This window comes from Lissotriton vulgaris, chromosome 2_1 (genome assembly GCF_964263255.1).
Source record: "Lissotriton vulgaris chromosome 2_1, aLisVul1.2, whole genome shotgun sequence".
NCBI classification, from domain to species: domain Eukaryota; kingdom Metazoa; phylum Chordata; class Amphibia; order Caudata; family Salamandridae; genus Lissotriton; species Lissotriton vulgaris.
Genome location: NC_141687.1, coordinates 1,190,160,791 through 1,190,184,892, shown reverse-complemented (window position 1 = coordinate 1,190,184,892; position 24,102 = coordinate 1,190,160,791). Strand labels below are relative to the sequence as shown.

The following is a 24,102-nucleotide window of genomic DNA, read 5'->3' as shown; positions in this document are numbered from 1 at the left end:
CCACTGGTCTTCCGCAAGGGCAACCCATGCCATCACCCCTACCATGTCCACTGTCACTGCTTCTGTCTTCTCCACCGCAGCCACACGTGCAGCTGCCTGATCCACCACCTTCACCATTGCCCAGTGCCAAACCCAGCTCCACATCCTCCCACCAACTTCTAGGTAAATGGGGAATCAAGGACTTGGCTAAGAAGGAGGGCAAAGTCCTAGAAGGAGGATAATGTGAACACCAAGATGAGTAAGAAATGACTACATTTTGCCTAAAGAGGGTAATACAATGCCTCGACAACTAGACTCTGCCAGACAACATTGCCTGTTCCCATGCCTTACTAGAGCGAGCTGCCAAAACGTATGACCTTTCAATGTCATTCATGGAGTGGCAGTGCTTACCATATAATTTTAAAGAAGAGCCCAGAAGGACCACTAAATTAATCTGCATACTTTTTTATCTGGATGGAAGGTCTCTCAAACTCATGCAAATGGCAGCTACAGTGCAAGCAGTGGACCGTATCTCAAGAAAAAAATACAAAGCACTGGATTCTGCACTGGCACGCCAAACTTGAAATCCCAAACTGGATTCTATTATTGTGGCAGCAGGTCAGGAGCAACAAAAACACATAATTCTGGCCTCACCCCCTGCAGATAGAGATTGGGGGCGCATTGGTAATCTGGCCATAGATTGAGCACTATGGCACCAACATCTATGAAAGGCTAGGCAGACAAAATATCGATTTTTAAATATCGACATACAATAATGTCGATATTTAAATATCGAAGGGACATAATATAGAAGGTAAGTTATATTGATACTTTTAATTTTGATGGGACAGAATTTCGAAGGTAAGTAATATCGATTTTGTTAATATCGATGTTAGTAATATCGATGTTACTAATATCGATTTTTATATGATTTTTATGTATGTTATTATGTATTTAATATGTATTTTATTTTTATTTATCTAATTTAAGTAAATGTATTTTAGTACCGTAGCGGGTTATGGGTTTATAGGGGAATAGGGTGGGAAGTAATTTAATTATACTAAATTAATTATAAATTTTTAGGAATTATAAATTAATTTTAATTAATTGGTAATTAATTTTTATTAATTGGTAATTCATTTTAATTAATTGATAAATTGATAATTATGTTCTGTAGCGGGTTATGGGTTTATAGGGGAATAGGGTGGGATGTAATTTAATTATAGTAAATTAATTATCAATTTTAGGAATTATAAATTAATTTTAATTAATTGGTAATTAATTTTTATTACTTGGTAATACATTTTAATTAATTGATTAATTGATAATTATGTTCTGTAGCGGGTTATGGGTTTATCGGGGTATAGGGTGTGAAGTAATTTAAATGTAATTAAGTAATTTATTTTTATTAATTGTTTTGTTAATTATATTATTGTTAATTAATTATTAATTGGTAATTAATTATTAATTGGTATTTAATATTAATTTATTTTTACTTAATTATTTATTGCTAATCATGATTTTAATAATTATGTATTGGTATTTGTAAATAGTGTATATTTATTTAATAATTAATTTGTTTAATATGTTAAAATATTAATTAATTTATAAGTATGTTAGTTTTTAACTTCTACGCTATCCAACACTTTCCCTCCTGTTGCACTCTCTGGATTTGGAATAGTAATTTTTACCCGTACGCTATCCAACACTTTCCCTTCTGTTGCACTCTCTGGAGTTGGAATAGTCATTTTTACCCCTACACTATCCAACACTTTCCCTACTGTTGCACTCTCTGGAGTGGGAACAGTAATATTTACCCCTACGCTGTTCAACACTTTCCCTACTGTTGCACTCTCTGGCGTGAGAATAGTCATTTTTACCCCTAAGCCATCCAACACTTTCCCTACTGTTGCACTCTCTGGAGTTGGAATAGTAATTTTTACCCCTACGCTATCCAAGACTTTCCCTACTGTTGCACTTTCTGGAGTGGGAATAGTCATTTTTACCCCTACGCTATCCAACACTTTCCCTACTGTTGCACTCTCTGGAGTTGGAATAGCAATTTTTACCCCTACGCTTCCAAGACTTTCCCTACTGTTGCACTTTCTGGAGTGGGAATAGTCATTTTTACCCCTAGGCTATCCAACATTTACTTACTTTTTTTAAATTTTGTTTTACATTTTTAATAATTTTTATTTAAGTTATTAAAATTATTTTTATAAGTTATTATTAAGGAAGTATATATTATTGGTCCGATTCGGTAAACCAATCCGTACGATCGAATCTGTAGCCCTTTCCGTACGACTCGTACAATTCCATCCGAATCGCGTAGTACGATTCGTTTGAAAAATATACGGCTGAATCGTTGCGAACCATACGTAAAGCAAGGGAAAATCCGTACAACACGGACCCTCACAGTGAACCATACGAATTGTAAACATGCTGTACGACCCGACAAGTATGATCCGGACCGGGGAATGAGATCGCGATTCATACGGAAAACGTCGCGTATGAGCGATTCGTACGGAGAGCCACACAATCACATGCGCACCGTACCCCTGCAATCATGGGGTGTGTACGCACCGCACCTCAATAATGCATTGCGTGTGTAGGCACCGTACCCCTGCAATCATGGGGTGTGTACGCACCGTACCCCTGCAGTCATGTGGTGTACTGGTGTACCCGGGGGGGGTCAGTTTTGTATGCGGTTCGAGTCGAAATCTGCTTTTCCGGACGTTTTGAGCACCCGTAGAAAAAGAGTGGTACGGAGTGTTGACGAGACGAATCGTACTTAATGGGTCAGAAAATGCTGCTTCGATCCGTACGGACATCACGTACTGCGTGTTCCAAGTACGATTTGTACGTATTTTCATCCCGAATGTCAAGCTAAGATCCTGGACATGACTGGTGATGTACAGCGCTTTCGTGCAGTGGCGGCTCCTCCGCTAGGGCGGAAGTGCATCACCTCACCGCTCACAAAGCAGTGTTAAACAATTAAATTATAATAACAAGTTATTTCTGTTATTATCATTTATTTATTTTTAGACAGGTTGGGTGGGCTGGGCTCCTGTGACGTCCGGGAGGAGGAGGAGTTGCTGCACACTCCTAAGTACTCATGACTGCTTGGCAGCCCTCTCCGGCCGCCCCAAGCGGTCATGTGCACTTTACATATCCCTCACCAGGCTGCATTACACAACCTGGTGAAAAACATGCAAAGCCTCCCTGTCTGAGCTCCGAGCTACGGCGCTCAGACCATTCACAACACTGCATTGCAGCATTGTGATTGGTCAGGGGAGGGAGCTTGGGAGCTTCCTGGTTCCGGAGAGACGAGGGATGACACGACAAAGGAGACCTTTGTCGTTTCTTGCGGACTCTGCAAGAATGTACGTACGGTTTTTTTCTGTGTGTGTAATGGCCCCCCTTCCCCTCCACTTTCATTCCCTGCCAGCTGCTACTGCTTCTGTGTAAAAATGTATGATAATGTGTTGTATATAAAAATGAATACTAAAACAAAATGTTCACTGGGAGCCTTGAAACATATGCACTTTCCATGAGCTTCTTCTTGTGGCTGCAAATGCTCCCAGACCTACAGAGCAGGCTTCTGCTAGCATCAAGAGCGACCATATTATAGGCTGGATACAATAAAGGTTACTCTTTCCTCAGGAGCGAACACCATAGCCACAAGTCATCACAAAAGAGAAAGAGTGCTGCTGAGTTATACTCCCAGCATCATCAAAACCAAGCCTGAATTTGCCACCTTGCCCCCTTCTGCAAACTGAAATACATCCAGTAGGGGGAAGAAGTTTCATTTTTACTCCTGCTTGAGAAAGAGAACTACAGATTGCTGGGTGCTCCAAACCGTGCAAACTGAATACTCCCTGGAGTTCACCAAAAAGCCTCTTAACCATCCATCCTGGAAGGAGCACCACCTGCACTTATAAGAGCTGATTTAGAAAGTGAAATCCTAAAAAAAGTTCCAGATTTTTTCAGCTCAAGAAAAAAACGTGGACTAGAAACCAGTACTGGTACCTTGAGAGCTAAACAAGTTCCTAAAGAAGTCATTCTTTAGGGTTAACCAGCAAGAATTTGTTTTCCATCTGATGCCTCAGGGAGGGGAGTACCTTCCCTCATTCCCTCTGTAAATCTTCAAGACTCATACTTCCAAGTCACAATACACCCGAACCACAGACAATTTCTCAATAGGACAGCACTACAATTCAAGGAGCTTACTTTCAGACAGAATTCAGCTAAATGGATTTTCACAAAATGCCTAGCACCAGTGGCTGCTTTCCTACACAAGCAGGTGTATCTTTAATTACAGGCCTGGCTCGTCAAGGCTACATCTGAGGAAAAGACTCCTGCTGCCACAGACCCTTAAATCAACCTTTTCCACTAAACATCCAGAAGTTGCCCATACACCAAGTTTACTGGTATCCAATTTCTAGGAGCTGCCCTGGACACTCAACTTCAGAAAGCATTTCACACAATAGAAGGCAATGATACGAGCAGTACCATTTGTTTTAGTTAGGCCCAGGGAGAAACGCTGCCATTTTAAACATGTACATGTTTCCCAAGGTGCCTTCTCTTTCACACAATGACTTTTAACACTAATTTGAATACGTTACAATGAAGGATTCGTTTCTCTGAAACTGCATTGCTTACAAATTCCACTCAGTAAGAACTTTATCACAACACCTTGAGCATTCTGTACAAGGTCTGGACATATATTGTGTAAATGTGGTTGTTGTTCATCCATGCGGCGACACAGCTATTTATATAACATAAACAATGGCGGCCTGACTAACGGTCTTGGCATGCTGCAAGGATGCTTTTTGTTATAAATAAACAAGCATTTCCAGGCTTTAGGCAGAGGAGCACTTGCTGTCATTGCGAGGTCACTAGAGGCTGAAACCTCAGCCTAACTGCTTGCTAATTCTTCTGCAAGGAGGGATGTCCAACTTGTGACCAAGACGGTGACCTCAACTCAGAAAAAACAGAGGTCCTCATTCTGGGACACTCGACCTCCGCCTGGGACGACACCTGGTGGCCCTCCGCCCTCGGGAGCCCTCCCACCTTGATAGACCATGCCTGGAACCTCAGCATCATCCTCGACTCCTCCCTCACCATGACCCGCCAGATCAACGCAGTCGCCTCCACCAGTTTCACCTGCCTCCGCATCCTCCGAAAGACCTTCAAATGGATATCCCCCGAGCACAGGAAAACCGTCACCCACGCACTCATAACTAGCAGACTGGACTACGGAAATGCCCTCTACGCCGGCTTCAACAGGACCCTTCTACACAAGCTCCACACTATCCAGAATGCCGCACCCAGACTCATCCTCTGGTCCCCACGGCACGAACACGTGACTCAACACCTTCGAGACCTACACTGGCTCCCCATCGAGAAGAGAATAACTTTCAAGCTCCTCACCCACACCTACAAGTACCTCCACAATATCGGACCCAATTACCTCAACGAGAGAGTCTGCTTCTACGCACCCAAAAGGAACCTCCGATCCGCCGACCTCGCCCTGGTAGATACGCAGATACCCCCGGCATCTGCAGAAGCAGACAGGATGTAGGGCCTTCTCCTACATCGCAGCCAAGACATGGAACGAGCTCCCAGTCAACATCAGACTCTCCCCGAACCTGCACGCCTTCAGGAAGGGCCTCAAGACCTTGCTCTTGGACTGAGCAGTAGCTGCCTCCCCCTCCCCCTCCCCCCCAGCACCTTGAGACTCAGACGGGTGAGTAGCGAGCTTTATAAACCCCCTGATTGATTGATTGACCTACATTCTTTCACTTTTGGAAATGGGAGTGGATCATCCAATAGGGGATTCTTGGCAGAAGGCATACACACCCTGAACACTTAGGTTATTGAACACATAGTAGGAGTATGATATGGATATATATGTATATACTGTTTTATATGCTCGCATATATACATTGTTTAGCAAGATGGTGGAGCTGTTCCTTTCTCTTCACTGTCATTATATTGCTAATTACTCTTATCTGCTTCTGCTTATTGATCATTGTAGCATAGATATTCTGTACAAGAATCACGATGGTTCAATATATATTGAAAAAGGCGCCTTGGGTATTTCTCTGAGAGAAAGAGAGCAAGCGTGACTGAGTGAAGGGATTCTAGATCTGTTACCATGATTCCTGGGAGGGATCAAGGTTATCATGTTCTGTGGTTGCCAAAACCATTAGGTGACTGTCTAGGTTTAGGGATGCTGATGGTGGCACTGTGAGCTAGCTGGCCTATAGGACAGAATATCCTGAGGGGGTGCATGGAATCACTCTGGCACCATCTTAAAGTTTGTTACCCAACAAACGTGCAGTTCCTACTGTAAAGTGGAAACTACACGGCAGCAGGAAAGTACAGTAAGTTCTACCCTTCAATAATCTGTGTATGAGGGCAAACAGCAAGAGCTAGATAACCAAAAGAAACAGGAGACAGGATCTTGGAACGATACAGTTGACCTATCCAGAAGGCTCAAACAAGTTTTGATGTGATAAAGATTCCCAACAAACCTCAAAGTAGGCCTTTGGTTCCAGTTAATTATGGACAGGCTAATGATGACAATGGTTGCATTAATCGAAGAATGGGTGCCTTAAATGCAAGAACTATACATAAGAGGTCTCTGGTTCTAAATAGAGAAGGCATTGCAGTTAAACATATTGGAACTGTGAGCCATCAGACAAGGTCTGCAAGCATTCCTGCCAAGACTAGCAGGCCAAGTTGGTTTGATCAAGACAGAAAACTCAACCTGGATGTATTACATCACAAAGCAGGGAGTCACAATGTCTTATTTTCTGTCGGAAGATGCTCAAATGTTTTGCAGTTTGCCAGTAGTGAACAAAGTGGATATTGCTGTGGAACATCTGCCAGGAGACCACAACAGTCAAATAGGTGCAGTTATTCGCAGCCCTTTCAGTCTACCACGAGTGGGAGGTCCTCTAAGATAAACTGCAGTATTTCTTTTGGGAATGGGGCCATTCAACTTAAGACCTGTTTATCTCCCTACATAACACAAACTTCCAGTACTGTGCCAGCAGATTCTGGTACCTGGGATCCAAGGGTAATGCCTTTTTGATGACATGTTCGAACTTCTTCAGTTATGTCTTTCCACCATTTCACCTCACATTTTGGGTGCTGAGGCAGGCCACAGTGGATTACTGATCCCCGATTCTTATTGCCCCAGCATGGCCTCTCCAATTCTGGTACAGCAACCTACTGAGGCTGTCTTCATGCCCCCTGATACCATCCTCTGGTCCTCTCCAGGCAAAACACTAAAATACCAAACATAACCTGAAGTCACTGAACCCGACAACTTAGTTCCTGATCACCTTGAGTTCAGTAATCTGGACATTCGGGTGGATTATAGAGAGATGCTGGTTTAGGCACACGCACCTGCTAAAACAAATACTTAGCGAGCTAAGCAGAAATGCTTCTGTATGTGGTGCAAAGCCAATATTGATACAGCCCCATTGGGTGTTGCTGTGTTACTTCATCTAGCTGATAATGGTCTAAGATATTCATCAATCAGGTGGGCTGCATTGGCTGTATTCTCTAGATTTTGCAGAACCAAAGGATTATCATCATGATTATTCTTCCATGAAATAATCAACCAATTCATTAAGGGACATTTTAGGAATTTTCCTCCTTTGAGGCATTCTCCCATGCCTGGGGACCTAAACACTGTACTAAAGTCAATTATTGCTCTAGCCCTTCAAAACAGTTCATAGACTCTTATAAAATATATCTCATAAAAGACTGCACTTTTGCTGTCTCTGACTTCAGCAAGGAGAGCTAGCTAATTAGCATGTTTTCAACATAAAAAGTGATACCTTGGTTTTACAACGGACTGAGTCATTTTGCACACCAGCCCGATTCATGTCAAAAGTCGCATCAGTCTTTAGTCCAATTAACCTGTCATTCTTAATTCCTTTTTTCCCCAGTCCATCCATGTTTGCGTAAACATCTTTGCATTCGCTGGACGTCATCAGATGCATCAGAGTCTACATGAACAAAACTAAAGACTTTCATACTCCTGGTGAAGTATTTGTTTCTGGTGATTACCTGGAGAAAGGTCATATATTGTCCAAACAGGCAATTTGCTTGTTGGTTTCCAGACTTGCATTACCATTTGTCACACAAAAGCTAAAGACATCCTTCAATGAAAAATGCAGGTGCATTTCACAAGAAGAATGGCCATGACAGCCGAACTCAATGCTAGAGTGCCATTGAAAGGCATTTGCTGTACAGCCATACTTTCACCAAGCACTTACTGCTTGGATGTTCAGATAGCAGTCAGCTTGTCAGTGGGTCAAGCAGTTCTCTGCAAACTGTTTTAGTAAAAGTGAGCCTGCTTCCTGCTTTAGTAAGCATTCTATGTACTGCTTGCTATTCTGATTTAAGCATATGTATCTATGAACGATCTAATGCTGGAGAAGAAATACATTACTTACCTGATCTCCAGAAGTTCAGCATTGGTATCTTTCATAGATTCACATGCAACCCTGGCCCCTCCTTGGTCAGAGGTTGACTTGTTTACAGATTCTACTGATTGCCTCTTCTACCTAAGAGCCTCTGCTTTCATTTAGTGAGGCCATCCTGGACTAGGTGCTTGAAGCTTGGGACAAACCCTTCTCCACTCCACCTGTAAACACCCAGATGGCTGGGTGATATAGGGTGTCATCACTAGCATCTGGGAACTATGATCCTCCCTGCCTACCCCTTGCCTGCCAGTTAAGAGGTGAAGGTCATAACTTCTCTACAGAGCCCCACTGTTTTCCTATCCAATTATTGAGATCAAGAGTTTAAGCACATTGATACTATGAAGAAGAAGTTTCTTGTTTTGATAGTCTGTCTTTGAATTCCTCCAACACCGTGTGCTTTTGGTCACACATCTCCTGCAGGCATTAAAGATGGCTTTGTTGGCAATGAGTTGCTTCCTGAATCATATGCAGACGCCTTTCCATGGCTGGTGAAAAATGGCCAGGACGCAGTTAAAAAATGTATTGTTCTCTGGGCTGGATATGGCTGAATCTCAGGCCAAAGCCATGAGAATCTCCATCACCAGCCTGAATGTGTACTACTGTTTTTTTTGGTGGCATCCAGGAACATCTTACGGATATTTCAGTTGAAGACGTATAACTTTTCGCTGATATCTGGGTTTGGCTTCCCGGGGGCATCCGTTTTACCAACAATATCAGCAATTTTCATTGATTTTCTTGAGCCCAGTCCTTTTATGTGCAAAATCACTTTCAGCCTGTTCAGCAGCTACAGCATTTTTTGTAGCTTCAGAGCCCAGGATGTTGCCTTGGGGAGTCATTCTCAGCAGCAACCGCCCTATTCCTTCTCTGACATTTTGAACCACAAGAAGAAGTTAAGGATGCTCTCTATTACTCGTGCTGGTGTTGGAATCGAGATTAGGATGGTGGCACTTTACTTGAAAAAGATTTTCTGATAGAGACTTCTAGTAGATTCCTTACCTTAGAATTATCTCCAGGCGTCGGACTTGATCTGGAAATTTCTTACTAGCAGTACTCCTGCATGCTGATAGGTGGCATCGATCAGCTCTTCATAGCGTTGTCTTAGCTTGCCTTCGATGGCAGTCAAGACGAATGTCTTGACAAAAGAGCTTCAACTAGAAGTTTATGAAGCTCTTACTGATGTCCTCCTTGGACTTGGACCAAGCCTAATACAGGGGCTCTTGTGAATAGGACAGTTGCCCAGCACCACGCCCCAACTTCCTCACACAACACCCTACCCTGGAGAGCTTAGTTGTCCAAGCCTCCAATTTCCATGTAAATCCCGGTGCATTCCCACCCGCACCATCAGATCAGGAATACAAGTGGCTGAACAACTTAGATAAGAAGATGTTTTCTTCCACCAGCCTGACACTGCAGTCCATGACCACTACATGCCTTTTGGGCTGCTATTACCACTCTCTGTGGGATACGGTTGCGCAGCTGGGCTATGGCCAGGTCCTGGGGCTTTTCCTTGGCTCCTCATCACCCTTAACTCACCTTTTGCGGCTAGGGAATGCCTTTCCAGCCACGTCTTAACCCTCCTAGCTACAGCGGCACACAAGCTTCTCCACCTATGCATGGGCGAGGACGCAGTACCCACAGACCCCATGGGTCTGGCACCTTGTGGTTGGGCCAGTCCACCACTTCCCCGGCAGCCTCAAAGCCCTTGTAGACTTCCCTCTTACCGTCATGGGCGCCCAGTGGGGGCAGAATCGATCATCACCTGCCCCACTGGCGGTCTATAACAGTCTGGTGGGTTTTGCAGATTGTTCAAAGGGGCTATTCCCTCCCCTTCGTGACAACCCCTCCATCCATGCCACCTGCTCACAATAGGAAGATAGAGGACCACCTATCCCTTTTCTGCCAGGCAGCTATGGCTCTCTTGGTCAAGGGAGCCATAGAGAGGGTGCTCACGCCAGAAGTAGGTCGTATTGGCTAATCCCACTACTTTCTGGCGCATAAGAAGGATGGAAGCCTTTGTCCTATCCTAGACCTGCGCCATCTCAATTTCATCTTCAAGAATTAGACCTGAGAGACTGGATGATAGTATTCGACTTGCAGGATGTATATTTCCATATTCCCGTCCTGCCTTCCCACAGGTGTTACCTGCTGTTCATGGTGGGCCACAAGCACTTTCAGTTGCTGTGCTCTATTTTCGCCTTACCATCTCCCCTCGGGTGTTCACAAAGATGATGGCGGTGGTTGCAGCTCATCTGCAGAGATCAGGGGTGCCAGTCTTTCCCTATTTCAATAGCTGGCTGTTGATGGCGGGCTTGCTCCAGGCTGTCATTTTCCACCTCCAAACTACCGCAGACCTCCTGAAATCTCTGGGGTCACTATCAATGTTCTGAAGTCATACCTGACTCCCTCTCAGAAACTCCCTTTCATCGAAGCTGTTATGGACATGGTCCTGTTTCGGGCCTATTTTACTGAATGTTAATTTGTGGATATTCAGGCTATGATATTGATGTTTCAGCCTCTATCCTGGATTTAGATGAGACTGACTCTGAGGCTGCTGAGCCTCATGGCCTCCTGCATCCTGCTTGCGACACATGCCTGCTGGCATAGGTGGGCTCTGCAGTGAGAGCTTAAGTTCCAGTGGGCGTAGCATCGTGAAATCTCTCAGACATGGCCTAGATCTCAGAGGGCACTGCAAACAAACTGCAGTGGTGGTAATGACCTGCGATTGGGTCAGCGGCTGACCCCTCTCCCTTCCCCAATCAAATCTGACAGTAGTGACAGATACATCGCTCCTGGGATGGAGCGGCGATCTGGGAGAGATGGAGATCAGAGACCTCTGGTGTCCAGCAGAATTTGGATTCCATATCAACCTGTTGGTGCTCCTGGCAATCCGGGTGGCATTGAAACTTTTCACCCCTCCATCAAGGGAAAGGTAGTACACGTCTTCACTGACAAAACCACCGCCATGTGGTACTGCAACAAACAGAGCTGGGTGGGGTCATGGACCCTTTGTCAAGAAGCCCTGCATCTCTGGACATGGCTAGAACGGCAGGGTATATCCCTGGTAGTTTAACACCTTGCAAGCTCTCTGAATGCCAGGGCAGACAGAGTCCTCTGAAAATTCCTAGCGGACCATGAATGGCATCTCCACTTGGAGGTGGTGCAAGGTCTCTTTCAGCAGTGGGGAAAGCCTTGGTTAGATCTGTCCACCACTGACGAGTAAGTGCAATGTCAGCAGTTCAGTTGAGTTTCCAAGGCGACTCTTGCTCGGAGACGCTTTTCATCTTGAGTGGAGCTCAGGCCTCTTGTACGCCTTTCCATATTTACTACTTCTGCCCAGAGTTCTCAAGAAGATCAGGAACGACCAGGCCCAAGTAATTCTTGTGGCTCCAGACTGGGCACGGAGAGTCTGGTATCCCAAGCCTTTGAGCATGGCCATCGGTCCTCCGGTTCTTGGCTGCCCCTTTGGGAGGATCTAATTTCTCAGCAGAAGGGAGGGACCTCCACCCAAGCCTGTCCAATCTTCGCCTTCTTGCATGGAGATTGAGTAGTAACAGTTGACAACTTTCGACCTTCCTCCTGAAGTCTGCAACTTTATCTTGGCGCCAGACAGCCCTCCACCAGGACAGTAAACACCTGCCTTTGGGAAAAGTTTGTGGCATGGTGTAAAGAAAGACAGATTGATCTTTCAGGGGCTTTCTTTTTGCCATTTCAGATTTTCTGCAGTTGCCTGACCAGCTATCCCTCTTCAAATCCCCTCTTATAAATAGATGTTTGAAAGGTTTGCAACATTTGATCCCATCTACTCCTTCATTATGCCTCAGTGGGACCTCAGTCTTGTCCTTCCTTTCCTTATGTGTGCTCCTTTTGAGCCTTTGCACAATTGTCCTCCCATGCTCCTTGCCATCAAGACGGCCTTTCTTATGGCTGTCACATCTGCCTGGAGGGTCAGCAAGCTTCAGGCTTTGTCATCCAAGTCTCTGTACTTGAACATCTACCCAAACAAACTGGTGCTTCATATGAGCGCTTCTTTTTACCGAAAGTGGTTACTCCCTTTCACGTAGGCCAATCCATCCCTCTGCCTAATTTTTACGTTCTGCCAAATCCCTATAAAGAAGTGGAACGACTTCTCTGTCTGGACCCCAAAAGAGTGTTATCGTTCTAACTTGACCGCAAAAAAGAGTTCCAGGTGGACAACCAACTTTTCCTGGGGATTGTCAGATCAAAGAAGGGAAAGATCTGCTACCAACTGGCTCCTCTTCATGCAGCTTTCTGATTGCCCCACATGGTCGTTCCTACTTGCAGGTGCTTCCGTTTCCAGTGGGACCAGTACTAGGGCATTTTTTCAGACAAGATTTTGGATTCTTTAGAAGTGTCTAAGGACCTGCAGTGGTGGCTGGAGCTAGACGGCCTTACTGGCGCAAATCCTTTCTCTTCATCACCGCCTATGGTAACGGTCCACACTGTGTGTCCAGTGCTTCTTCCCTTGCCGGAAGGGTTTTTTTTAATCCCATTTGAGTCTTTACCTCTTTGCACTCCTGCCTGGCAGATGTGCCACATCAATCTGCCTGAGCTGCGAATGATCTAGTTGACCCTTAAGGCATTTCTGCCCTCAGTCTATGCCGTGGGATCTAGGTCATTACTCTGCTACATAGCACAGAAACAAATAGGGCAGTGTGGGAACTCGTCCTATGTGCCTGAAAGCACCGAAGTTGTATGTGGTGCTGGCAACTACTTATGATGTCGTTGTCCACGAGTCATCTGGCATGCACTCTAAATGTGAAGGGTGGTGATTTGATTAGGTGTCATCTTGCAGATCATGAGTGGTGTCACCATATGGAGGTAGTTCTGGCAAACTTCACCCTCTGGCGTGTGCCTTACTCCAACTTATTCCCTCGTGGGAGAATGCTCAGTGCCCACTTTTTATAGTGATGCATTTTCCCTTCCTTGGGGCCCTCTTGGATGCGTTTCATATGAAATGGGACTTTGATTTGCATTTTGCATTTCCACCTTGTCCCCAGATTGGTGTACTGAGGATGATGCAGCAAGACTGAGTGGAGGTGATACTGTCTCCATTGGACTGGGCAAGAAAGATTTCAAACAATGAGCTTCTACCGTCTCAGTGTTAGCCCACTTTTTCTGCTCAGGGAGTATCTCTTTCATCTGTGGGATTTAAGGTACTTCACCCTAATCTTCCCAGCCTTCACCTTTATACATGGTAATTGGGCAGGACTGTCGATCTATTCTCTGAGGTTGTCGATGCCCTTCTCAATGCTCACTGTTCCTCCACAAAATGTTTTTATTCCATTTACTGGTCACAATTTGTGGTGTGGTGTGCTGTCCAAATAGTTAAGCTGCATAAGGTATGGTTTGCTGAAACCAACAGGGATAGCCATTTTACCTAGTTTATGCTTTAACAAGTTTTGGTATGATGCTTCCCTGAGATTCATGTCCATGGAGTGCCACTTGGATAGTGATTTACCAGGCCAGGAAACTTGAGTAAAATTATCCATTAGAAGAAAAGTGACTTACTTTCAAACATAATCTTTCTGATGGATACTACGTTTACCAGAGATTCCTCATCTCCCTTCCACATGCCACCCTGTTTTGATGAGTGGTCATGCAGATTTTCATAAGACGGTTCCATGTTATTTTATTTTTGGTACATTGTTTACATTCAGATCTCCTTGTCAGTTTTGTCTCTACCTCTTAGACCATGGGAAAAAGATGGGAACTGATGTCAGCACAAAGGATGGTATATTTTATAGCTTTGTGATGTCGCACCCAAAAGAGGAATTGTAGCTGTGTTGCGGTACCGCCTGTCAGTACTGAGGAGCTATTATAAAGTTTCCAGATCCATTTTGGTGTCTGGGATGATTTGCAAGGTAAGAAAACGGTCTTTAGATAGAAAATCCACAACAAAGATTGTTAAGGAAGGTAAGTAACCTTTTCTCCAGGTTAACGATTGGATCTTTGTCCTGCATAGAAACATGGCCATGGGTAAAGTGCTTTTCAATCAAGGCACAGTAAAGGGAATGCTTTAATTACCATTACATGAAATCGAGTAGGGTGCTTATTTGGGTTTGAGTTCACTATCCTATAACAGAGGATGCTACATATGTACATGCCGCTAATGCACTACTGCAACCAGTTTTTAAAGAAGCAATTTACTATTTGCTTTCCAAAGCAGTGCTTATTGGACGTTAATGTCAGAGTCTGTACGTATAAAGAACAACCAGTTCTCAAGAAGATCTTTATTTGAAGTTTCTTCTCTAATCTCTTCGTCCAGTTAACTACTGCTTTTTATTCTCTTTCAAGCATGTCAATATAAGAAACTACTGGAACCAATGAGTTACCTTAAGCTTTGGTTTAAGTGAGAAATAAGTAAACGTAAAATAATTGAAGATTCAAAGCATGGTAGCAGGAAGTATTAAAAGCATGCAAGTCTGCTGAGATAATATTGCTTGCGAGGATGCTGTGTTTGTAAGCTTCTACACCTTTAACTTTTCTCATTCATGCAGGCAGTTGGCGAGCCATTAAGTCCGTCATCACAGGATGCAGAGCAAGACCTAAGTCCCTCTCAAATTCACACACCCACATCAGAAAGTCAAGGATTGCAGCAGACCTCTGTGCAGCATGCATACCTGTCCAATTCCTGGAACTCATTCCGTGGCTACTGTAAGTAGACAACACATGTTTCTTTTCTGCTGGGGGATTGGTGGGTTGATGATTTTTGATTGAAACAAAGATAGGCATTCTTAAGGGTGAACAGTATTTCAAACCTGTTCTTAATTTTAGGTTAGTATACTTAATATACATGCATTATTAATCTGAAAGAAACACGTTAGTGTTAGATTCCTTACCTTAGAATATCCCCAGGCGTCAGTCTGGATCCGGAAACTTTTGCGTAGCAGTACCCTTGCGCGTCGGTAGGCGTCGTCTGCAGGCGTCTCCTGCGGCTCCGCGTCCGTCGTCGGCGTCGTGCGCCGTGATGACGTCGCTGGAGTATATAGACGCCGCCTCCGCGCGCTGACGTCAGTTCTTCTTTTTTCCGCGCCAGTGGACGCAGATCTGAAGAGCGGTACCCGGTCTTTTGACCAAGTTATTTCAACTTATATCTATCTTTTGTGCCTGGTAGGATGCCCGGTTTCAAAAACTGTGACGGTTGTGACCGCACGATGTCGGTCACGGACCATCACCGACTCTGTCTCCGGTGCCTGGGCCCCGACCACGACGTCGACTCCTGCGTCGATTGCCGGGCTCTGACTAACAAGGCTAGGCGGGAGCGGTCCCGCAAGCTACTCGAGCTCCGGGTGTCGGCCCCGCGTCGAGAGCGGTCGCGGTCCGGCCGGAGGTCCAGGGAGCGTTCGAGGGAGCGGTCGCGGAGCCGCGCCGGGCGCTCCGGAAGTCGACATCACTCGTCGAGTTCATCAGGTAAGAAACACAAGAAGTCGGGGCATCGTCATCGTACCCCCGACTCCCCCCGACGCTCGCGCGATGCGGCCGGGGGTTCGGGTGACCCCAACCCCGCGGCTCCGCGAGAGTCGCCGGCGCGGCCTGCCCCATACCCTCAAGTCCCTGGGCAAGGTGCGACGCCTGAGGAGATAGAGGCGTTCCTCGTGGCCATGAGGGCCCTATCTCCTCCGGCGGGTTCCACGGCGCCTACGGGCCCAGTGAACCCGTCCGGGGGCCCTAGCGGTCCAGCTGACCCTACCTCGACGCCGTCGGATGCTCCGACACCGGCGCCGACCCCGGTTCCTCGGTTCCTCGGTGCCGGCTTCGGGCGGCACTGGGGCTCCGGCGCCGGCTCCGGGCGGCGCCGTCCCCATACCCTCACCGAATCCGGACGCGGAGTCGGACCGGCGTCGCTCGACGCCGGGCTCGACGCCGATGGGGCCTGTCGACCCCGTGGAGCCGGTCTACATGGTTGACGCCGACTATGGTGATGATGTAGAGTACGGTGAGGGCTGGGAGGGGTCTGAGGACCCTCTGTCACGTGAGTGTCAGTATGACATGGACTGGACAGGTGATTTGGGGGACGCCAGTGGTTTAGATGACTCTCCTAACCCTGGTTTTGTCTCTCCTCCTTCCGTGGCATCGGAGGAGGGAGCTGCCTATTCAGTGGTGTTGATGAGGGCTGCCAAGGCCTTAAACCTTGAGCTCCCCGTCGCGGCCGTGAGGCCTAACATCCTCACTGAGGTCTTCAAACCGCGGTCATGCCCACAGGAGCCTCTGCTGCCGTTTAACGAAGCCTTATCAGACGTTCTGTTGGGCACGTGGTCCAGGCCCTCTTCAGGTGCGCCTGTTGATCGGAACGTGGCCAGACGCCACCGTCCTTGTCCGGACGACCCAAAGTTCCTGTCCACCCACCCCACCCCTGAGAGCCTGGTGATCCAGGCCTCTACCTCCCAGTCCGCATTCCTGTCGGCCCCGCCCGATCGGGAATCCAAGAGGTATGACCAATATGGCAAGAAGGTCTTCTCGTCCCTGAGTTTAGGACTGCGGTCTTGCAACACCGCTTGCCTCTTGGGCCGCTACACCCACTCTGTGTGGGATACGGTCGCGGAGCTGCTGCCAGAATGCCCCATGGAGGTGCGGGCAAAACTCGGCAAAGCTGTAGCTGAGGGCCGAGATGCAGCTAGATATTCTATTCGATGTGGTCTTGATACGACCGACTCGCTAGGCAGAGCGATGTCCACGACGGTGGCGATTCGTCGCCACGCCTGGTTGAGATCCGCCAACTTCTCGGCAGATGTCCAGAACACTTTGATGGACATGCCGTTCGATGGCTGTCATCTGTTTGGTGACAAGGCGGACCACGCGCTGGAACGCTTCAAGGACTCAAGGGTCACGGCAAAGTCCTTGGGTCTCTCGACCCAGCGCCAGCAAACGGGTTCGTTTCGCTCCTTTCGTGGCCACGGAAGGGGCGCCCCCACACGTGCTGCCAGCCACGCACCGCAGCAATCACTTCAACGCGGTGGCGGCCGTGGAAACCGCCGTGGAGGCGGTCGGGGTCAACGGCGGGGTCAGGCCACATCTCCCCCCGCAGCATCTGCCTCAAAATCCTCCTAGTCCGTGCTTTCAGGCCCACGTGACGCCAGTGGGTGGCAGGGTTCGCCATCACCACGCCCGCTGGCGCACGATCACATCGGACAGGTGGGTGCTGCAAATCGTCCGAAGGGGCTACTCCCTCCCCTTCGAGACCTCTCCTCCAGCCATGCCACCGCAGAACCACCGTGTGTCGGGGGACCACTTGCAACTTCTGCAGGAGGAAGTTACGGCCCTCTTGGCCAAGGGGGCCATTGAGCGCGTTCCTGGGCCAGAAGTAGGACGTGGTTGCTATTCCCACTACTTTCTGGTACCCAAGAAGGACAAAGGGGGCCTACGTCCTATCTTGGATCTAAGGAACGTCAACGGCTTCCTCCGGAAGGAGAAGTTCAAGATGTTGACATTGGCTCAGGTCTTGGCTGCTCTAGACCCGCAAGACTGGATGGTAGCGTTGGACTTGCAGGATGCGTATTTTCACATCCCCGTCCTGCCGGCCCACCGGCGTTACCTGCGGTTCACGGTAGGCCAGGAGCACTTTCAGTTTATCGTGCTCCCCTTCGGCCTTACCAGCGCCCCACGGGTGTTCACAAAGGTGTTGGCGGTGGTCGCAGCCCATCTGCGCAGGTTAGGGGTTTCAGTCTTCCCCTACCTAGACGACTGGTTGTTGAAGGCGGGCTCGCCCCAGACAGTCGTCCACCACCTCCAGATGACGGCAGACCTCTTGCACGACCTGGGGTTCTCCATCAATGTGCCGAAATCACACCTGTGTCCCTCTCAAAAGCTCCTTTTCATCGGAGCGGTTCTGGACTCGGCGCAGTTTCGGGTTTATCCTCCGGAACGGCGGATCCGGGATATTCAGGCGTTGATTCCCATCTTTCAGCCGCTATCCCGGGTTTCGGTCAGGTTGACGCTGCGGCTGCTGGGGCTGATGGCTTCCTGCATCCTTCTGGTGCATCACGCCCGGTGGCGGATGCGGGCTCTGCAGTGGGACCTGAAGTTTCAGTGGGCCCAGCATCAGGGCAACTTGTCCGACCACGTCTTGATCTCGGAGGGCACTGCGAGACAACTGCAGTGGTGGCTTACGGACCGCGATTGGGTCAGGGGCAAGTCCCTCTCCCTTCCCCAACCGGAGCACGTTGTCGTGACGGACGCGTCCCTCCAGGGCTGGGGAGGCCACTTGGGAGAGGCGGAGATCAGAAGCATCTGGTCTCCGGCGGAGTCCCGGCTCCATATCAACCTGTTGGAGCTACGGGCGATTCGTCTAGCACTGAAGGCATTCCTCCCCTTTGTTAACGGGAGTGTAGTGCAGGTGTTCACGGACAACACCACCGCCATGTGGTACTGCAACAAACAAGGCGGGGTGGGGTCGTGGACCCTTTGCCAGGAGGCTCTGCGCCTCTGGCAGTGGCTGGAACGTCAGGGCGTGACTCTGACGGTTCAACACCTGGCAGGTTCTCTGAACGCCAGGGCGGACGAACTCAGCCGTCGGTGCTCGATGGATCACGAATGGCGTCTGAACTCGGACGTGGCGCAAGGCCTCTTTCGGAAATGGGGAGAGCCTTGGTTAGATCTATTCGCCACAGAAGAGAACGCGCAATGTCATCAGTTCTGCGCGTTGGAGTTTCCAAGACGGCACTCGCACGGCGACGCCTTTCGGCGCGAGTGGAGTTGCGGTCTGTTATACGCCTTTCCGCCTATACCACTTCTGCCCAGAGTGCTGAAGAAGATCAGGCGCGACCGGGCCCAAGTTATCCTTGTGGCTCCGGACTGGGCTCGAAGGTACTGGTATCCCGAGCTACTCAGCATGTCAGTCGGTCCCCCGATCCGCCTGCCTCTTCAGGAGGACCTTCTGTCGCAGCAACAGGGGACGGTCCTCCACCCGAACCTGTCCAGTCTCCACCTCCATGCTTGGAGATTGAGCGGCGGCAGTTGAGGCCATTTGACTTGCCTCCTGAAGTCTGTAATGTAATTCTGGCAGCCAGGCGTCCCTCCACGAAATCGGTATACGCCTGTCGGTGGAACAAGTTTGTGGCATGGTGCACAGCAAAGGCTGTGGATCCTCTTTCTGCCCCTCTCTCCGAGGTTCTTCTGTTCCTTCTCTCTCTTGGCCAGCAGGGCTCTGCTCTGGGCACTATCAAGGGCTACCTTTCTGCCCTTTCAGCCTTTCTTAGGCTTCCTGATCAGCCTTCTTTGTTCAAGTCCCCAATTGTAACGAGATTCTTGAAGGGCATCACACACATGTATCCTCCTGTTCCGTTTGTGATGCCTCAGTGGGACTTGAACCTGGTTCTAACCTTTTTAATGTGTGCTCCCTTTGAGCCCCTTCATTCTTGCCCTCTCCGTCTCCTGACTTTAAAGACGGCTTTCCTGGTTGCCATCACCTCTGCCAGGAGGGTGAGTGAGCTCCAGGCTCTTTCTGTCAAACCTCCTTTCTTGTCCATCCATCCTGACAAGGTGGTTCTGAGGACTAGACCTTCTTTCCTGCCCAAAGTAGTTTCTGCTTTCCATATCGGGCAGTCCATCACCCTCCCTTCCTTCTTCCCGCCTCCGCATCCTTCAAAGGATGAAGAGCGGCTCCATCGTCTGGACCCAAAACGTGCGCTTTCATTTTACATGGATCGCACACGCCAGTTCCGGGTGGATGACCAACTGTTTGTTGGCTACGTGGGTGCGAAGAAGGGACGGGCGGTACATAAACGGACCATCTCGCGGTGGGTCGTTCTCTGCATCAAAGCGTGCTACTCTTTGGCTCGGAAGGAGCCTCCTGTTGGGCTGAGGGCCCATTCCACTCGGGCCACGGCGGCTACTACTGCCCTGGGCCGGGGAGTCCCCTTGCAGGACATTTGCCAAGCGGCTATGTGGGCCTCGCTGCACACCTTTGCGAGGCACTACTGCCTGGACAGTCAAGTCCGGAGGGATGGCTTCTTTGGCCGTTCTGTCCTCCAGGACTTTCTGGTGTAGGAATGTATTGGTTCGCAGACCCACCACCGGGGTTGGTATTGCTGGGGTATCTATTCTAAGGTAAGGAATCTAACACTAACGTGTTTCTTTCAGATGAACAAGTTACTTACCTTCGGTAACGATATATCTGTAAGAAACATTAGTTAGTGTTAGATTCCTTACCGAACCCACCCATCCTCCCCGTTCTGCGAACTGATACCTAGGGTTAAGGACATCCCTTTCAGGGCCCTAGTTTCAAATGGCACCAGTGTTGGTTCTCTCATGGCTCTGCGTCTTCTGGCGCGGAAAAGCTGTGTACAAAGAACTGACGTCAGCCCGCGGAGGCGGCGTCTATATACTCCAGCGACGTCATCACGGCGCACGACGCCGACGACGGACGCGGAGCCGCAGGAGACGCCTGCAGACGACGCCTACCGACGCGCAAGGGTACTGCTACGCAAAAGTTTCCGGATCCAGACTGACGCCTGGGGATATTCTAAGGTAAGGAATCTAACACTAACTAATGTTTCTTACAGATATATTGTTACCGAAGGTAAGTAACTTGTTCCTTAGGACATAGTTCATGTTAAATCATATGATGTAAAACGGGTATTATATCAGTTTTTATAACAAAGTTTCCTGCAATGTTTTTATTTAAATATGTTTTTAGAAACAAATTTGGTTGCGTTCTGAGCAATATACTATTTATTAAAAATATTCTTACACCGATGAGGTGAAAAATCAGGTATCTAGTCTGTTTCAATACAAGACTGCTAACTAATCACATGAACACGCAGCAACACATAAATAGAATTTTATTATTATTATTTTTTATTTATAAAGTTTTATATAGAGCAAACTTGATCCCGAAGAATATCAGAGCGCTTTACAATTTAAGGGAAAGGTAACAAATCAGAATCTAAGGCTACAATGTAATTGTGTAACATTTAAATCCAATCTTCCCAAATTATAGGCGGGAAACGTGGTTGGGAAAGAAACATTGGCGGAAAAATTACATTCGAGGAATTGGCAGCCATGTCCAACCAAACACAGATGAGTAGGTGAATAATAAGACAGAAACTGCAGTTAACTGTAAAGGCAAAAGCAGAACAATAAGCGTAATTGGAATAACGTAGATTCAATAAATAAGGTTGAACCCCTGTTTAGCTGTCCTGGAACAATTATTCAACTAAGAGCTAAATGAACGTACCCTGGTGCTAGCAATGTTCTATTTGAGGAAATTGCTTCCTTTGAGGCTGAAATGCACCATCTCACTTTAGAAACGATAGTGTTATATTCTCACGGAAGGAAGCTCATGTAACCTCTTCTCCTGCACACTGTATGTTGGACTCTAATTCTCAAGATGGATTGTTGTTAAGGATAATCTCTGTTTTTGTATCTCAGTTCTACTTTCAAAAAGGCCCCAGTGCTTTGAGTGGTTCAGAGTCCTTTACCATTCCCCTCCTACTTGCCTTGCAGTCATGAATACAGATAGTAACCTACTGCATGACTTCTGATATCTCATCCTACTGTGTGGTCAGCTTCCACAAGGACATTTGGCCAACTGTACCAGCAGAGGCAGTAAAAAGCCTAGGCCTGTACATAGATGCCAAACTCACTATGTCAGCCCATGTCTCAGCCGCAGTGGGCACCTGTGTGGGCCTAATGAGACAACTGCGTAAGCTCTCCCCTATTCTGACGGTGGACACGCTCAGAAGAGCGGTGTCAGCTCTGATTCTGGCACGGCTGGACTACGGCAACGTCTTGTATGCCGGTATCTCTCAACAACTGCTGGCCAGACTACAAACAGTCATGTTCGACGCTGCCAGACTAATTTTTAACAAACCAAGAAGCACTCATGCCACTCCTCTCCTTCACAAGCTCCATTGGCTGCCGGTAAGACAGCGGGCTAAGTTCAAGGGCCTGTGCATCACGCATAAAGCCTTGTACGGGCAAGCCCCAAAATACATCAGAGAACGTCTAGTTCCGTACGTCCCCAGCAGGAATTTACGTTCGGCAGATGCCGCGCTGCTGGTCTGCCCACGGTTCAAACTATCCTCTCTAGGAGGGCGCGCAATCTCCTACACATTCCCCATAGCTTGGAATAATCTACCAGAGAGCTTGCGTAAAGAAACAAGCCTATTACCCTTTAGGAAAAAAGCTGAAAACTGTGTTGTTTCAGGAGGCATGGGGCAGTGCCTAACTGGCCCTCCAACTGGGACTGTGTGCACCCTCTGACAAGCGCTTAGAGACCCCAGGGTGATAAGGCGCTCTATAAATCCAAATACAAATACAAACTGGTGCTCTGACATCATGAGGCTAAAGCAAGATGTTATCTGACATGAGGGCCACTCTGTTGCCTACAAGCCGTAGGATACATTTATCTTGGTAATGAAATGAGAAGCAGGTTAGACAGGATGCCCAACTGAAAACTAAGATGGTAAGATGAAAGAAATTAGGGCCTTTTTTTTAGACTACTAAATTTGTTTGAACGTAAATTTGAGCATAAGAGTCTCAACTTCACTATTGCTGAACTGGTAAGGATTGGCTAAAATGAAGATGGTAATTATGCTATTCATAGATTTGTATTATTCCCATTTACTGTAGCATAACCCTTCCTCTCTCAACTTATCAGCTTGCTTAATTGCTTCTGGTGTACCACATCCTAAAACGAAGGAAGTGAGAAGGGAACGCTGCCACTTGGCTGGCAAAACGATCTATTTATCAATGTACGTGCTACAGTTTTTTTAGAGGATGTTAGCAAATGATGCAAGGGATGCAGAGAAGTATGGGAGGTTAAAAACACAAACTGAGATTTGATTTTTTAATGAGCAGGATCATTTAATCCCTCCCATGCTAAAACCGTATTTACCAGTATCCTTTCGAGAGCTCCTTATCTGTAAACAGGCCTGTAAATCTTGTTCTTATCCTGTTACAATTACTGTGCATTCAAGGACCGAATATGACTTCAAAGTGGGAGCATTTACAGTCAGAATGCAGATTGCTCTCCCCATGGAGTAGGGGTGTCACGATAGATGGATCCCAATAAAGGTTGTATTTTACTATTCATCTGATAGCAGGGGACCCATTTTCATCACCTGGACGTTGCCTATAGGAGCACTCTACACTCACAAATTATCTTTAAGCATGTTTGCTCGAGTAGAGGTGCTCTCTCCCTGCCTTAAGGCTCCTCTGCACCAAACAAGTTGTTCTGAATTGCTGTCTGGATGTGAAGGCCTTGGAAGGCGGGGTGGGTGGGAGCGCCATGTTCACTGATATCAGATGACAGTGCGGTGTGGAGGATCTTAGAGGGCAAGTGACTGAGCCATCAGGGTCAGAAGAAAAAGACATGTGAGAGCAAATGCACAGCTCCAGTTCTGTCTCAGGGGGATGAGGTATCCCACCTCTGTAACTGCCCACTTAAAACACCACAGAGTGCGCGCGCCTCATTTCCTTGCTTTTTTTTCTCCAGTTTAATATAGCGCAACTCGATCTGAAGGCATTAGAGCACTTCCCATGAACACCAATTACATTATGCAAGTACGCATTCTTTTTTTTGTAGGCCCAGGGAGAGTAAGTGATTTGCCCAGAAACAGTGGATGTTGAATCGATGCCGAAACTCGAACCCAGT

The 24,102-nt window shown here is 47.5% G+C and overlaps 1 protein-coding gene across 2 annotated transcripts in view; it reads left to right on the top strand.

The window, feature by feature from the left end:
- PRDM10 (PR/SET domain 10) overlaps positions 1-24,102 on the top strand; it is a 1,138,198-nt gene that overhangs the window by 919,566 nt on the left and 194,530 nt on the right. For both annotated transcript variants that reach the window (XM_086956905.1, XM_086956904.1), the window contains exon 21: positions 15,005-15,161. In XM_086956905.1, coding sequence (XP_086813031.1) covers positions 15,005-15,161 — 157 coding nt within the window. The remainder of the gene's footprint in view (positions 1-15,004; positions 15,162-24,102) is intronic.